General features: G+C 37.6%; 1 protein-coding gene across 1 annotated transcript in view; it reads right to left on the bottom strand.

Annotated features, from left to right (window-relative positions):
- Nucleotides 1-14,706, bottom strand: part of sestd1 (SEC14 and spectrin domains 1) — a 31,156-nt gene extending 16,450 nt beyond the window's left edge. Inside the window, exons 1-6 of the mRNA XM_079882409.1 lie at nt 14,588-14,706; nt 12,518-12,581; nt 10,566-10,651; nt 9,379-9,487; nt 8,187-8,277; nt 6,113-6,226 (exon numbers count right to left, since the gene is read on the bottom strand). Of these exons, the coding sequence (XP_079738535.1) occupies nt 6,113-6,226; nt 8,187-8,277; nt 9,379-9,487; nt 10,566-10,620 (369 nt within the window). The 5' untranslated portion in view covers nt 10,621-10,651; nt 12,518-12,581; nt 14,588-14,706. The remainder of the gene's footprint in view (nt 1-6,112; nt 6,227-8,186; nt 8,278-9,378; nt 9,488-10,565; nt 10,652-12,517; nt 12,582-14,587) is intronic.
- Nucleotides 14,707-15,171: the final 465 nt, after the last annotated feature.

Raw genomic sequence — 15,171 nt, 5'->3', positions numbered from 1 at the left:
GGCATCTGTGCGCGTAATGTAGCATAACCTGAAATCACTTAAGAGATTCTGCAGCAGTCAAATGTCATGCAAGGTTAAAATCTGTGAATAATTTATTTGATATTTGAAGGCATACAGGGCAAACTCTGTAGGTGAAGCAGCCCTTCCGCTGGGTCACATAATGTCAGTCACACTCATTACTCAAAACTGTTTCTATCGGAGAACACCAGGCAGAGATTTTTATATAGTGTTGCCTGTCATCTTTGAGAAAATTAACATGATAAAAAAAATGTTTAAATAGCCAAATATTTAAACATGATTAGTGTAATGAAGATTTTAACAATTTATCTCACGCTGTGCCTAAGAACTACTACTAGGCTACTACATAAATTCTGTATAATGATGAATAAACTATATTTTCCTTAGACAAAATAAAACCTTGTCAGAGACTGATGTTCCTCATACCACTCAGCGTTTTCTTTCTTCTCAGATAATCAAACACTTCAGCTCAAATCTATATTTCATGTCTATTTATTTATTTACTTAACAGTTATGTAGCCAAGTAATAAGAGGAATAAATATACAATCGGCTGGTCGTTAATGCAAAACAAACCTGTTTAAAGCTGCGTAAAAAATATTCTGTAACATTATACACACATTGATTTATGGTATACTTTACATGTAAATGTTTATCATTCCTATGTCTGCGCTTAATGTAAGCAGTCTCAATAAAAATAAGGACACCCCTCCTCACTGCACTTTGGTGTGTCGACAGGAAGAGAGACAGAACAGCTGTCTTTACAAATATGTTCAGCTGAGTCAACACACGGAACAGAGGGACAAGGCCTCACTGCAAACAGTTCCAGCCTGTGTCACCAAAGAGGAGATGAAGAAAAATATTTTGGATTCATAATATCTGGGGTACATTACTCACAGGATGTAAGAGGCGTGTCTGCCTCGGCTGCCGAGGACAATTTAAGGGAGGAAAAAAGCCTAAAGGATGAGCCAAAGCCAGGTTTGTTTCATGTCAGTTTCACAAACTCTCTCTCTAACGGGTGTTCTTGAATCTAAAAGCCTTGTTTTGGGCCATGAAGTTTCTGTGGCAGATACTAAAATGCAGTTTGAGCATAAAAGCTTTTGAACTGGATTTCATCTTATCTCCTTCGGTCATGATATCATTGCAAATTCCGAGATGGAAGGCATGCAGAGAAAACAAACAAACAAACAAATAAACCCAACACCTTCCTTAGAAGCCTTAAAAGGAAACGTTCACTCAAAACAAAAATGCTGTCACATCTCATGTCATCAGTATGCTTGGGCTGGGGGGGAGGGGAAGGGCAAGAGCACCCTGAAAAATAGTCAATACTATTTCTGCAATATCTATTTGGCTATGTTCAAACTGCAGGCAAATTGGATTTTTTCTCAAATTAGATATTTTCAGGCAGACTGTCTGCTTGATTAATTGCAAGTGATCAAATAAGACTTGCGTTTCCAGACATAACCAAACAATCTCAATGGGTTGCTTTGGTAACAACATGGGCATACCCACATAAGTGACGAGGTTTCCAAAACGGATGCAGGAAAAACGGAGGTGCGTCATCTCGCTTTCCAAATAAGCGCCCTGTTGAGTTGCGGTGCAGAAATCCTCCATTGCACAGGAAAATGCCGTAATCTTTTGTCAATATTTCGACAAAATGATGCTAAAGGCAGTTTGAAATCAGACTTGAGTATCCAGACTGAGATAAAACTGCATCTGGATGAAATCTGGATTTGCAAAAAAACAAAAAACAAACACATTTTGATTGCCAGTCTGAACGTGGCCTTTGAAGTCATCTTACTAAAGCTATTCACTAATAATCTTCCCCTACACTGCAGCTCTCAAATCTCGTTCATGTTTCTGTTCTCATTGACAAAAAGAAAAGATATATCCGCACACTGAAATTACAGCTCCATTCGATATATAAATATTTATTATAAACAGTGCAACATTTCGGATCGGTAGCTTATTTTATTGTTATCTTTTTTGTCCTGCACCAGAGCCTAACTTAGATTTCGAATGTGCACATCCTTTTTGTAATTTTTTTACTCTTTTCTCATGGAAACCTGCATTTATTCTAACTGGACATAGTGTGGAGATCACACAAAGCTATCGTATGATTTCAGAAGCCAATTTGGGCCTTGACATCTGTGGTCACTATAAATTGTGATAGCTAAAACAAAAACCTACAAGTTTCTGATGACATGTGGGTAAATAAATGACAGTATTTAAATTTTAGGGTGAACAACTCTTTAAAAACCATCTGCTCACCAAACTTTTAATCTGATGTGTATTTAATCAAAGTAATGTGCGCTCTTTGAAATCCTCCAGTGACCCTGAACGCAGGCCTGATGCTGAAGCAGGAATGCAACAGCTTGGACTGGTGCCAGCTGTGCCCTCACATCTGCAAGGTTATTGGAGGAAATTAAACAGTGTCTGCTGAAGCTTTCTGATCAATACCGTTCTCTCAAAAGAGCTTGCATTCTGGTTACCTTGCAAGTATTTAAACACAATATTAGTATTATTTTAAGTACAATTGAAACAATTAACAAAGTAATTTGCTTTGTTACATCACTTACCCATATAGTAATAAAAATAATTTAGTTTAGTTAGAGAACAGACACTACAATTAAAAACTGAACGCATCTGCTCAATGCAGCGTGAGCCAAACGGAATAAAATAAAATATCTTTTAGTATTTACAGAGCAAGGTGCCCGATATACTGTACATATCTGCATTTAAAATGACTTTAAACAAATCATCCAAAAAAAAAAAAAAATACAAGGTTATACTTATATTTACATCTGTATGAAATGTTCAACAAGCAATGGCTGTCAACACAGTCATCACCATAATTCAGAAAATATGAGCTGTGGAAACTCATGAGTGATCTAGAAGCTCTATACAGCTTTTTACAGCGGATGCCATTGAAAACACAGTAAGTCTATCATTCACAGCCTCGCTTTCATACCTGTCATGGCGCTGCTCTGAATAAGGTCTTCAAGCATAAAAAAGTGCAGCCCTGTAACAGACGGTCCAATGGACCCTAAGTGGCAGTGAAAGAGAATCCACTTATTTAATAAGGCCTCCAGGTCTTTTCATTCCCATATGCTCACTAACGCCAGGCCAAGCATCAGTGATGAAGAGGTTCTTGGACAGAATGATTAATGCAGAGCACACGGTCCTCGTGCATCTCAGCGATCGCATGCAGATACAAAACCCCCATTCAAGTATGGATCTTCAAGTAGGTCAAGAGTATGGCACTGTTTTCACTAGTCTCCGTGTTCAAGCCTCCACACTTCCTAATGCTGATACACTGACCTCCATTCAGCCAAAACTGTGCCATCTGCTAGTTGTAGGCAGCTAGAGGGGACTGCTGGCCCAGATCACGGCACAAACAACACAATGACCCCAACAAACATACACATACAGAGGTTTCTATTTAGGAGACAGTGGTCCAACTGTCCTTCTAAACCCGTCATTCGGCTCTTGGCTGGATCCATGTGACGGTTGCCAGGCAACATGGCATTATTGGTTGATGCCCAGAGAGGGCATTAAGCAAGACAGCCAGACAAATGAGCATGCGGTTCGAGGCCAGGCTTCATCAGCACACATACTGTGCATGACTGCATACTGTAGTGCGCATCTGCATGATCATGTTACGGTTACGTTCACATATGGCTCCTGTGAATGCTGGAGGGCTGCTCATTCAATGTAAACACAACCACCTGCCAACTTCACCCATTTCCTTCATGGCCCAATTACAAGAAAACACTGCAGTCTGCTCTAATTATGACATTACAGGAGAGATGATGAAATGAAGAGATTCATGAAAGGGAAGGAACCAAACCAACCCATATGAAGCATTCTCTTGTGTAGCGATTTAAACACTTACCTCATGCTTCAAATTTTACCAATATCAATAAGACAATATTTTTTCCAGAATAAATCATTCTTAAATAAACCACATAAAAAACAACAAAAAAAAAAAACTACAATTTCACTCTACAAGTGAATTTAGGCATTCTAATATTATAATTCAAAGTATGAAACATTTTCATTCAAGCTAGGATTGAGTTTAGAGATCGACCGATAGTGGATTTGTAAAATAAAATGTGAAATAACACTGGACAGTCTTCATTGTAAAAATTAAACACAGATAAATGCTTACAATTAGTTACAAAAGACATTCAGTCAAGAGCAGAGAGTGATTTTCTCTTTGTCTTTTGTTCTTTTATTAACATGGCAGACGGCAGCAGGAATATTAGACTGCTGTCACTTTAAGAGCTTATGCATGGATCCAATATAGCCTACTACTTATCTTTCTCAATTAATTTGTTTCCAAAACTAACTGTTTAATACTCGCCAAGACGGGCATTTTGACATCATTTTGTGTGTATTTGACCATTTAAGCGCAGTAAGCCACTAATTTTGGTACTTGTGACTCACAAGCTGCTTGAGACTGAGAGGCGGCTTTTGTGCGCACGAAACCTGCTGGAATGAGTAAAATTGTGCGCAATACAAGCACTGTTTAACCAGAGCGAATGAGACTAGTGACTGAGAGATGGTCATGTGTCTTTGCGAGCGAGGGTCACTTCGCCGTCGGAGAGAAGAGAGCAAGAACATGCAACTGACGTTATTGCCTGTGCCGCTGGCAATAAAACTGACTTGCTCGGAATCGGTAAGACGTGAGACTGACCAGCCGGTTACCGGTCCGTGCCGATCATGTGGAAAATTGTCTGATTCCGGTCCCTGGCCTGTCGATCAGTGCATCTCTAATTGAAAGCAAAGAAAGAAACAACCTTCATGATGCCAGTTTTCCAGAAGAATTCATTCAGACAAGCCCAGATGTGCTCCATGTCCTTTATAGCCCTAAAACAGCCCCGAAAACCTTATTTTACTCACAGCACCGCTCTCTTTGTGCCCTGACAAATGAAAGAGAAATGAAGCCATTGCATTAGTGTCAATAACAAAAGCACTGTCTTACCGTGAAGCCCCAGACCATTGTAAATGAAGATGCACAACTTCTGTATGGAGTTTCATTATTCACAGCAAATACGGGAAATTACCTACTTACACGCATGATATCCTTCGGGTGTCCCTAATTAAATACACTGTCGTGTGTGATTGTATTATGTGCAGCTACACCAAGAGTAAAACAATGAAGCCGTGGTCTGATGTATGGAAAACACTTGCAGTGGAACCTTTCTAAACAGTCCATTTAGGTTGAACAAAATAAAAGCCATTGACTAAATCATTTTTTTTATATATACACTGAAGGATTGGGAAGAATTTTCTTCTGACTTCTGTGTATCAGAATAATTTGTGTTATCGTGTTTATGATCAGACGTACCGCTGAATCAGTGTCCTTATTTTTGTACATTTTTCATTTGAAGACGACATGATGAAATATGTGAGCATACACGGTACTGGTTCATGTTTGGAGCAGGAGAGTAAACAAAATATGTCCGTAAAAACTTCAAACACACTTGCTTCAGTCCAGATATGAACTGCGATCCATGTTGCGAGTTGTTAAAACTCAGCGTGAAATTTTGTTAAACTCAGCGTGAAGTTTAGCTCTCATGCTCTGAGTGTTGTTACATTACATATTAAATATTGTTACAGTCATATTTTCCATGTGTTGGTAGTCAAACTCCAGCTCTGACCGCATTGTGGGGAAAATGCAAACAACACTTTTGAGCTGCTGTAATGATGAGCAAACATACACTTACGACAACCTTTCTCATCCATCATGAAAACTAACCTATGCCACTCCCACACCATACACACGGCAATGTAGTCCTTTTTTTAAAGGAACCATTTCCTGTAAAGCTGCTAAGAACAATACGTATTGTGCAAGTTAATATACAAATAAAACGGACTTAACCTAACTAACCAATCAGAGCACAAGATACTACCCAATGGGCCACTGCAACCATTCACAAAATGAAAAAAACAAATACTACATTTTCCTGTTTGATCACAGCTGTCACTTCTAAGTACTTGTGTACTCATTCCCAAACCTAATGTCAAATAACAGTTATGTCCAAATTGAGGTCTTTGTCCACTAAAACAAAAGATCTCTAGTACACTTACCTCAAAGCCAAGCCTGTCCTTCTCCTTCCAGAAGCAGAAATGGGTCACTTTTTTGTCCCAGAATTCATCAGGTTTCACCACACACACAAGAGAGACCTCAGCTGGGATCACATTCTAGAAGAAAAATATCACAGTTCACAATCCAGCTGCTTAAGTCATCCAAAAACCATGACAGCCCCCCCCCCCCCTCCCTCCTCCCACACACACCCATTTACGAATAAGATCACTCTTTTCATTGAAGAATAGCTATGGATCAATCATTGATAGTCAGATATAAAGGGGACCAAGGTCACAGAATCCTTTCAGTTTAATTAACATAATCGACAAATCAACCCTTTAAAATTGGCTGATCAATGTTATTGTAGCTACTGGTCTGAAGGACAGCTTGATTTCAGAACAAACTCCTGTCATTCCTCCTAAGGCTCTTAAAGTGAGAAAAGGCTGAGAGATACAAGCACTTGATTCTATTTTAAGTCCTATGTTTAAAGCTGTTGAAATGAAGTTATCTGCACACCGCAAATGTACAATGGACTCACTCATAACTAAAACTGTAGATCATCCAGAGGACACGTCAAGCAACAATAACAGAGACTTCACCATCTCCTCTACTGATAGAATGTGCTGAACTACACAAATCTACAAGGTACAACTACAACCACTTTAATAACCAACTACAACCAATTCAGCTTTCTTTGGCGAAACAATACTGCAATTTATAATAACAGTCATATATACTGTGTTCCATTCAAAGTCAGATGTAAGTAAAAGGGTATTGATTTTTCTCAAACATTGTTGTTCTTCACAAATATCATCAGCAATAAATTCAAAAGCGACTTACAAACAAGGAATACAACAAAACGATTCATCCCAAGCCAGAAGCTAAAACTATTTTTATGCTGCCTTTAAGCTGCTATTTCCTTCAGAGAATCTAGTCTTACTCAGTATCTCCTACTTGCAAACATAAAGGCATGTCATTGCCCGAAGCGCAGAAGACCAAATAATTGTAAGGAAACAAAATTGCAAGTGGAAAAATGCAAGTGATTGCCTCCTAGTAACTGATCGGTAAAACACTACTGTTCAAAAAAAAGAATAATTATGTTTTTGAGAGAAGCCTCTTTTGCTCTCCAAGGCTGTATTTATTTGATTTTAAATAAAGTAAAACTAGTAATATTGTGAAATATTATTACAATTTAAAATAAATCGTTTTCTATTCTAATACATTTAAAAATGTATTCTTGCTGATTTTTTTTTTTTTTTGGTGTCGCCATGTTTTGTGCAACATCATACACCAGCTTCACTAATTTCAACAAATTCTATTAAACAAATTATGTAATCTTAGGAGTTAGAACATCTGACTTGGACACAGTATTAAGGAGACTACTCAGAAATTGAAACACTCAATACACGGACATCCCACCTTTTAATTAAAAGAGCCAACCACCTGTTTTTCCCTTTAAAACGTGTCTCAGCTGGTACTGCCTGAAAAAGTGGTTTTTAGCACAATTTTGGCAAAATTTATGATGCCACTTGTATCAAATTGTATTGTTATTGCCTAGAAAATAGAGTCCAAAGATCACCAAGATCGCCACAGAGTGAACAGACTTGCATTTTGGGACTTTAATGAAACGCAGAATAAGTCGTAATGCAAAAGACAAATCTAGCAGCCTGTATTTAAAGCAGCAATTCAGTGCTGTGTCCCATAAACAGGGGAAAATAACAGAGCAGAACAAACGTTCATTCAGTTCAACAAAGCTCAAAGTGAATGACTTCCAACAGCACGCTCTACAAAACCAGGGAAGGCCGCCAACACGCGAGCAGCATTGTCTTCTGATAATAGCACTGAAATCTCATTATTTACAGGTATTCCTTAAGAAGTGAGCTGTATTACAGGGGAGTTAAGTGCTCATTAAATAATCACCACAAATATTAATGGGTTCATTAGTGGAAAAGTAAGCACCAGATGTCAAATAAACAAAAGCAGACATATGTTTCACATAATGTTTCCTTTGTTGCTTTCTGCCAATCTGAACAAAATCCAAAAGTGGGCAAATAAAATAAAAGTCTCTTATCCTACCTGCAACATCAGAACAACAGTCTTCACTATATTCCACTGAGACTTCCTGCCATCGACGATGACGGTGAAACCTCGAGCTTTGCACTTCTCGCTGCAGAGATACAACAGAAAAACATGACATTTATTCAGTTGCATAACACAAATGATAGACCAATACATGTTGTCAGTACAGATAGCCTACAATGAATCAATTACAACGACTCCACTGTGGCGGTATCGTTAAACGGACTAATTTGTTTTTTCTGTGGTGGCATTTTAAAATGAATAAACTGAGCTTGTGTGAGCTGCAATGACTCACAGATTCCAAGAAACATGTATTCAATCATACAGTTACTATTTTGGTTTGTAGGCCTGAATAACATTTCTTTTCATTCTTTGAGGAAAAGAACAGCCAACACACCCCGTAAAATGCCTCTAAAATGTCAGTAGAAAAATAATTTGGAGAAGGTCACTATGAAAGCATTGAAAAATAAAAGGGATTACAGAACAAGTGATGGTCTTACTGCCAGCACTCATGTGAGGCACGACTGTCAGACTTTAACATTAGTCAAAAATCAATTGACCGCTGCAGCTCAGGGTATGATTATCTCTTTCATACAGACTCAGATTAAAGCAATAAACCAGAAGAAAAAATGTTTTTCTTGATTTTTACCATGGCAAATTAAGTGGTCTTAGGCACAAGCCCACACCAAGTACATAAACCCCTTTTTTCTATGGTAAAAATTAGGAATGGATTTGGAATACAAATTATTCTGTCAAGTAACATAGTTTGTGACTGTCATGCAACAATGCATGGTTACAAACCGTGTATTTTTATCTAGCGGTTTTGAACATGGCTTATCCAGTCAGAATTAAGAATCAGAACTATCCGTTTAATCATTGATTTTTTAAACCTTTATACTGTAACAGCCGACACAAATGTAAAATGGACAAACTAACAGAAACATACAGCAAAATCTTTCCAGTGCCTTGGAGCCTAAAAGACCTTGAAATGTCTGGAGAAATCAATAAAAGTATTTTTCAACTTGTAACCACAGTCTGACCTTGAATTATGGCCACTTTCTATTCCATGTGTGAATACCGCAACAGTGTGCATTATAATTACAATGATCAGATTAATGTTTAATTTCTGCTCTCAATACTTTTGACATGTGCTTGATGTACAGCCTTTGCAACAGAGCTGTGTTTTTACCTAGGAATACTCAGTAGGTAATCCAGAGTGGCGCTGAGCTCCTCCATGCTGGTTTGTTCGGTACATAGTGGGATGGTCAGGATCAAACCACTGCGCCTGTCCTTGCCTCCTGGAAAACCAAATGGGCCGAGTCAGGAAATATGCAGAAAATCCAGCAGCACAAAGTGAAATATGATGTAGGAATGGAAAAACAGTGTAAGAGTGTGAGGCTTCAAGGAAAAGACTGACAAAAACAGTACTGAGGTTATACAAAAAGCCTTTTGGAGGAGTAGAGCCTCGTGACATTGCAAACTGTAATTAATTCAGACTATTTCATGGGAACATGCGCCATTTCAAGGACACCAAGCATCAAATGTTTCAGTAATTCCTTTCCTAGAGGCTTTCATTATCCAATTTTTGTGCAAAGACCTTGATAAAAAAATTGTTGAGACACACGAAATTATAGAAAAATAATCAGTTCATCAGAGAACACCTCAGTATAAGACACCATTTTGCCAATGTTCTTGCTGACATCCATTGTTGACAAGGGTCATCCAGCAGACATGTATACAACCTTCAGCATATGATAATGAACAAAACAGCCTCATACTCTGTATATATTGAGTTCTAGAAGGCATATAAAATATTATGTGGATATATGAGTGAAAGTCCAACTAGTGTCAAGTAGTAGTAAATAACTAATAAAATCAAATAAAAATACCAATTATTTGGTCCAAAAATGGCAATAGGAAAAGAGGAAAATTTGAACAGCAAAAACCTAATATAGCCTATCATTTTACAATATAATGTCCAGGTTCACTGAGATTAAGCCGAAAGTAATAACAGATCATATAATGATCTCTGAGTCTGACTACATTATATTAAGATGAAGATGTTTCTGCCTGAGACACAATCTTTCACTTCCATTAAAGCAAACAAGAAAGCAAGAAGTGAAGGGTTTCAAATATTCACCAAACACTGTCCATTTTACTGGATAGCAGCTTACTTCTGGCTCAGTGTTAGTCAAATCGAATCATGAAACATGAATAAATTATTCATATCACATCCTAGAGAGGAGAGGAGAGATGCCAGCAGCAAATGCATTTCTGTAATATTGTGATACTTTTTGCCAAGCTACTCTAAACTATATGACGACTTATTTTTCATTTAATGAATTAAAATCTTAATATAATGTTACTAGTCTTTACCTGACAGAAAGGCCAGCTTCTTCTTCAGCACAGGCAGTATGATGGAGGCCTCCATCCTGGAACAAGTCTATTGTCTACTTACACAGCTGCAAAAAGTTGAAGAAAAACTTGTTAGATAACACATGAAATAACTCATTTTTGATTTGTATGTGATCATTTAGTGACCAGTGACATGACAAGAAGGCAAAGTATAGTGTGGTAACTCATACGGTGGTAATTTGTCCCCTGAATTTAACAAATCCAAGTTAGTGCACACACATTAGGAGCAGCGAGTAGTGAACAGTGAACACACACACACACTGCAAACTGTGGACACACACACCCAGAGCAGTGTGCAGCCATTCACTGCGGCCCAGGGAGCGATAGAAGGTTAGTGTCTTGCTCAAGTCATTTCCTGCTGGTATTAAGAATCAAACCCACAGCCTTCGGGTCACCAGTCTGACTCTCTAACCATTAGGCCAGGACTGATTTAGGGCTAAAACAAATGACTTTGAAATGCATTTTCATGATTATAGTTTCAAATGTCCCATAGGCATAGAATGAATGAACCTACATCTGTGTCTATTAGCCCCTTTCACACATACAGTCTTTACTGGAAAATTACCGGTAAGAGATCATGTGTGAAACAGGACCTTTTCCAAAATACCGGTAAATCAGTTCAATTTACCAGTAAGGGAACGCCGTTGCTTGTGTGACAGCATATTTGTCTATTTACCAGTAAAGTTTTACGGTAATTTACCAGGATTGCTGTGTGAAAGGGGCTTATGACTCAACATACTTCAAAATAAATAAGAAATACTTCAGGCAGATATAAAAACCAGTTCTTTGAGAGATTTTAAATTAAACACTAATATACAGGTCAGTCAAGCTGTCAAGCTCCAAAAAGAACCAAAAACACCATTCAAGAATCATAAAATACACCAGCATCAGCTTTGCATGAGAAACCAACCTAAGTTGAAGTCATTATTCATATAATGTCAAACCAGCTGTGACTGGTCATCATTTATTCACCATCCAAACCTGTATGACTTTCTTTTGTGGTACATAAAAGTTGACATTTTGAAGAATGTTGGAAACCACACTGCTTTTTTTCTCCATTTACATTTAGTCATTTAGCAGACGCCTTTATACAAAGCGACTTACCATAAAATGGTAATCAATGGTAACCAAAACTGAGACATTTCTCAAAATATATTATGTTCTACTGAAGTAAGAAACTCATACTGGATTGGAACAACATGAGGGTGAGTAAAGAATTTATTTTTGGGTGAACTCATGAACTCAATCATTTATATCCTAGTCTGTGCTTCATGCAAAAAGAAATATTTGACTTCAGAGGCTGACAGCCAGTAAACTATTCCTTTAATGCCAAGTCATTCAATAATAATAATAATAATAATTTTATATAGCGCCTTTAAAAGTTGCTTTCCAAAAGCGCTTTACAGGCAAACATAACAGAGAAAACAGCACACTTTAAATACAAAAATAAACAAATAAAATGAATAATCAAGTAAAAGCAACCCTAAAATAGAATGTTTTGAGAAGAGATTTAAAAGTCACTAATGTAGGCTATTTGCTTTCCTGATGTCGGCCGGGAGAGAATTCCAAAGCTTAGGAGCACAGGAAGAAAATGCTCTATCACCCCTAGAACGAAGCCGTGTGCATTCAACGAATACAATGCATTCCTGTTCAATTTTTTAGGATAAACACACAAGCATAACTTTAAACAAGAAGAGTTTCCAACAAAACCTTTGTAAGAAGCAACATTTCACCATGCCAGAAATACCAGAACGATACAAAAAAGAACGAATTGACAAAACAAGCTGAAAAGTAGGTTAAATCACTATAATTAGGCAACACTAGAATGTTCACAGCATGCTTCAAGAACATAGTGATGTGAGTCCTCAAATGTAGGCTGTACTAGATTTCAAAAAGCTGACAGTCCCACTCACCTTCAACAGTGATGCAGCACATCAAGTATATTCCATCTCATGCGATTCCCTCCTGGTCCATGTTCTGCAAAGATCGGAGAGATGAGGAGGAGGAGGAGAAAGAGGAAAAACAGTTTCAGGGAGAGAGAGTAAAACGAAAAAAGATTACGTTGAGACCTCCTTTGGTGATTTGGATTCTGCCATCCAGTTTAGTTCAACCGATCTGAATACATCAGAATTAATCAGAGTGGTAAAGACCTCCTCATAAACTGCTGAGAATGGAAGTGGTCACGTAAGCATCCAATAGGGTAATACCAATGGAGTGTTGCTGGTTGACTGAGTATAAATCATACAAATTAAATGCTCCCCAAAAAAGATTATCAAAATCCTCCTCAACTGCAATAATGGATTTAGGGAGGATTGCAAAAGGAAGCACAGCTTGGCAAAGTGATCTTAACATAAGCTGATGCACAGAAAAGTGCCACATCATTTAGAAAAGGACAGCTCAGCAGCGATTACACAGTTTGCTGATGTGTCTGCAAGCCAGGAATGGGTGCTAGCAAATAAAAAACAAAGAAACAAAAGTGGACTTTTAGAATTATTACATTGCACTGCTGCACAATGATTTACCATGCAACCCACTGGCCCATCCCAATGCAAATGTTTGGCAATGCCCATGTTTGTGTTCTAGTCTAGGACATAATACCATTCTGCGTTGTCACTGATATGCAAAACTGATTTCAATGCCAATTCCAGCTTCAATATGTAAGGAGCGGCATATTTTGCATTTGCAAAGAATGAATTGAGTTACTAAAACACTAAAAGAATAACAAACAATTACATTCAATCCAGAATCAAAAGAAACACCTGAAAATGATGTCGTTTGGGACCATTACGATTTTCAGCATTGTGCCAGTATTTTCATGATCTTCCGCCAAATTTTCAATCGCATCACCACATTCTCAGGTATTTTTTATCTTTACTGTAAATGGCTGCAAAACATCCATCTATTTAGATATTCAAACTAAGGGTAGTGCAACAACATTATAGATAAACTATTAAATTATTAAAATGAGTCTTAATGCAAAGTAAACAATTAACGTCCTAATGGTCTTTTTCTTTAAATGGTGTGATGACATACAATGTTTAGATCTTTTATATTTGAATGACAAATAGCCATGTTTTTCATCAAAATTCACATTGCCAATCACATTCATTAGATTATTATGACTGTATTACCGTTAAACCAATACTGCCATGCTATGTTTTAATCTAGAAATACTGTCATGTTGATGAATTTGAATGAATGTGAGACTTGGATTACAGTTATGATGATAATCAAAATAAATGTGCTTACAAGTCATAAACAATGTCAATATGTAAAGATAACATAGCTCTTTGATTAAGTGGTGAAAAGGGACTTGGGATTGTTCTTGACAGGACTCATGAGATTCACTGTACATGTCATAGCAGCCCTATAAACACATAAACTTGGGCAGTTTAAGAATTAAGATTCAAACTGTGGTCTTTGAGAGTCATTTCTGGCCACATAAGGACAACAGTTGGACAGTCCTGGGAATCAGTGTCTGGAATCAAACCAACAGCTGGCTGAGTTATAGGAATGACTCGCGGCTCGAGACAAAGACGGGTATCCACCTATATGGCCTACATAATATTATGATTACAGGTCATCTGCGCAGTAAAACGATCGTCACAACTAACGACAACGCACGAGGCTGGGTGCCACGTGAAAGCACACATTTAAATGCAGTTTGGCTTTTATTTCACATGACCATGAACCATATTTTCTGGCAGCGTGCATGGCTACTGGCACGCGCGAGCCGCAGAACAGCATGCAATGACCTATATTTCATTCTTTGGAGGTTAATACATGACTAACATGAATGCGGTGTATTTCGGGGTTGAATACAAGGACAATCCCTCACTAACTTACCTTAGATAAACGTCGATAATAATGCCGTGATTGTTAGCACTGCTAAAGACGCGAATGCATGATCCATGTGCTTTCGCTCACAAAGTCACTGCATTTTTAATCACACTGAGGGATTATTATATAAAAAATAAAATTACCTTTCTCCGTTTTGAGCCCCGGAGTCGATCTATGTTATTGATAATCGCCTTTGATACTGAGAAGACGCTCGGCGTTGTGTTTTGTTAGAAAGGGGCTGGTCCTGTTCGCATGGCTCCTCCCACATGTCGGCGCAGGGCGTGTCTCTCACTGTAGTGGGCGGGGTCTAGCGTTTCTTTAAACAGACAGTGCATCATTCAAATACATGATATCTGATATCTGTGGATTGTTTGAGAGGAACAATTTGACATCAATTTGACATTGACATCAAATGGACCATGCAAAAATTCAGAAGATCTGAAAAATGAAAATGAAAAATGAAAAACTAACAAAATATTGAATCAGACAATTGATAACAGACGAGTAAAGATTACTTAAAAATATTACATTAACATATAAATAAATAACATTATCAGAAGAAAGAAAGAAAGAAAATAAATACAACTTTTTCTTTATTTTCATTCCATTCCTAACTTTTACCATTGTGTAAATAATGAAGTTTATAGCCTATAATAAAGTGTCTAACATTAAGTGGACTATATTTCTGAAGTCCAGGGAACACTAGGCTAATTATAGAAATATCTCC

The sequence above is a fragment of the Squalius cephalus genome, assembly GCF_949319135.1.
Source record: "Squalius cephalus genome assembly, chromosome: 9".
Lineage (NCBI taxonomy): Eukaryota > Metazoa > Chordata > Actinopteri > Cypriniformes > Leuciscidae > Squalius > Squalius cephalus.
Note: the sequence above shows the minus strand (reverse complement) of the source record. Positions and strands in the feature narration are given on the sequence as shown.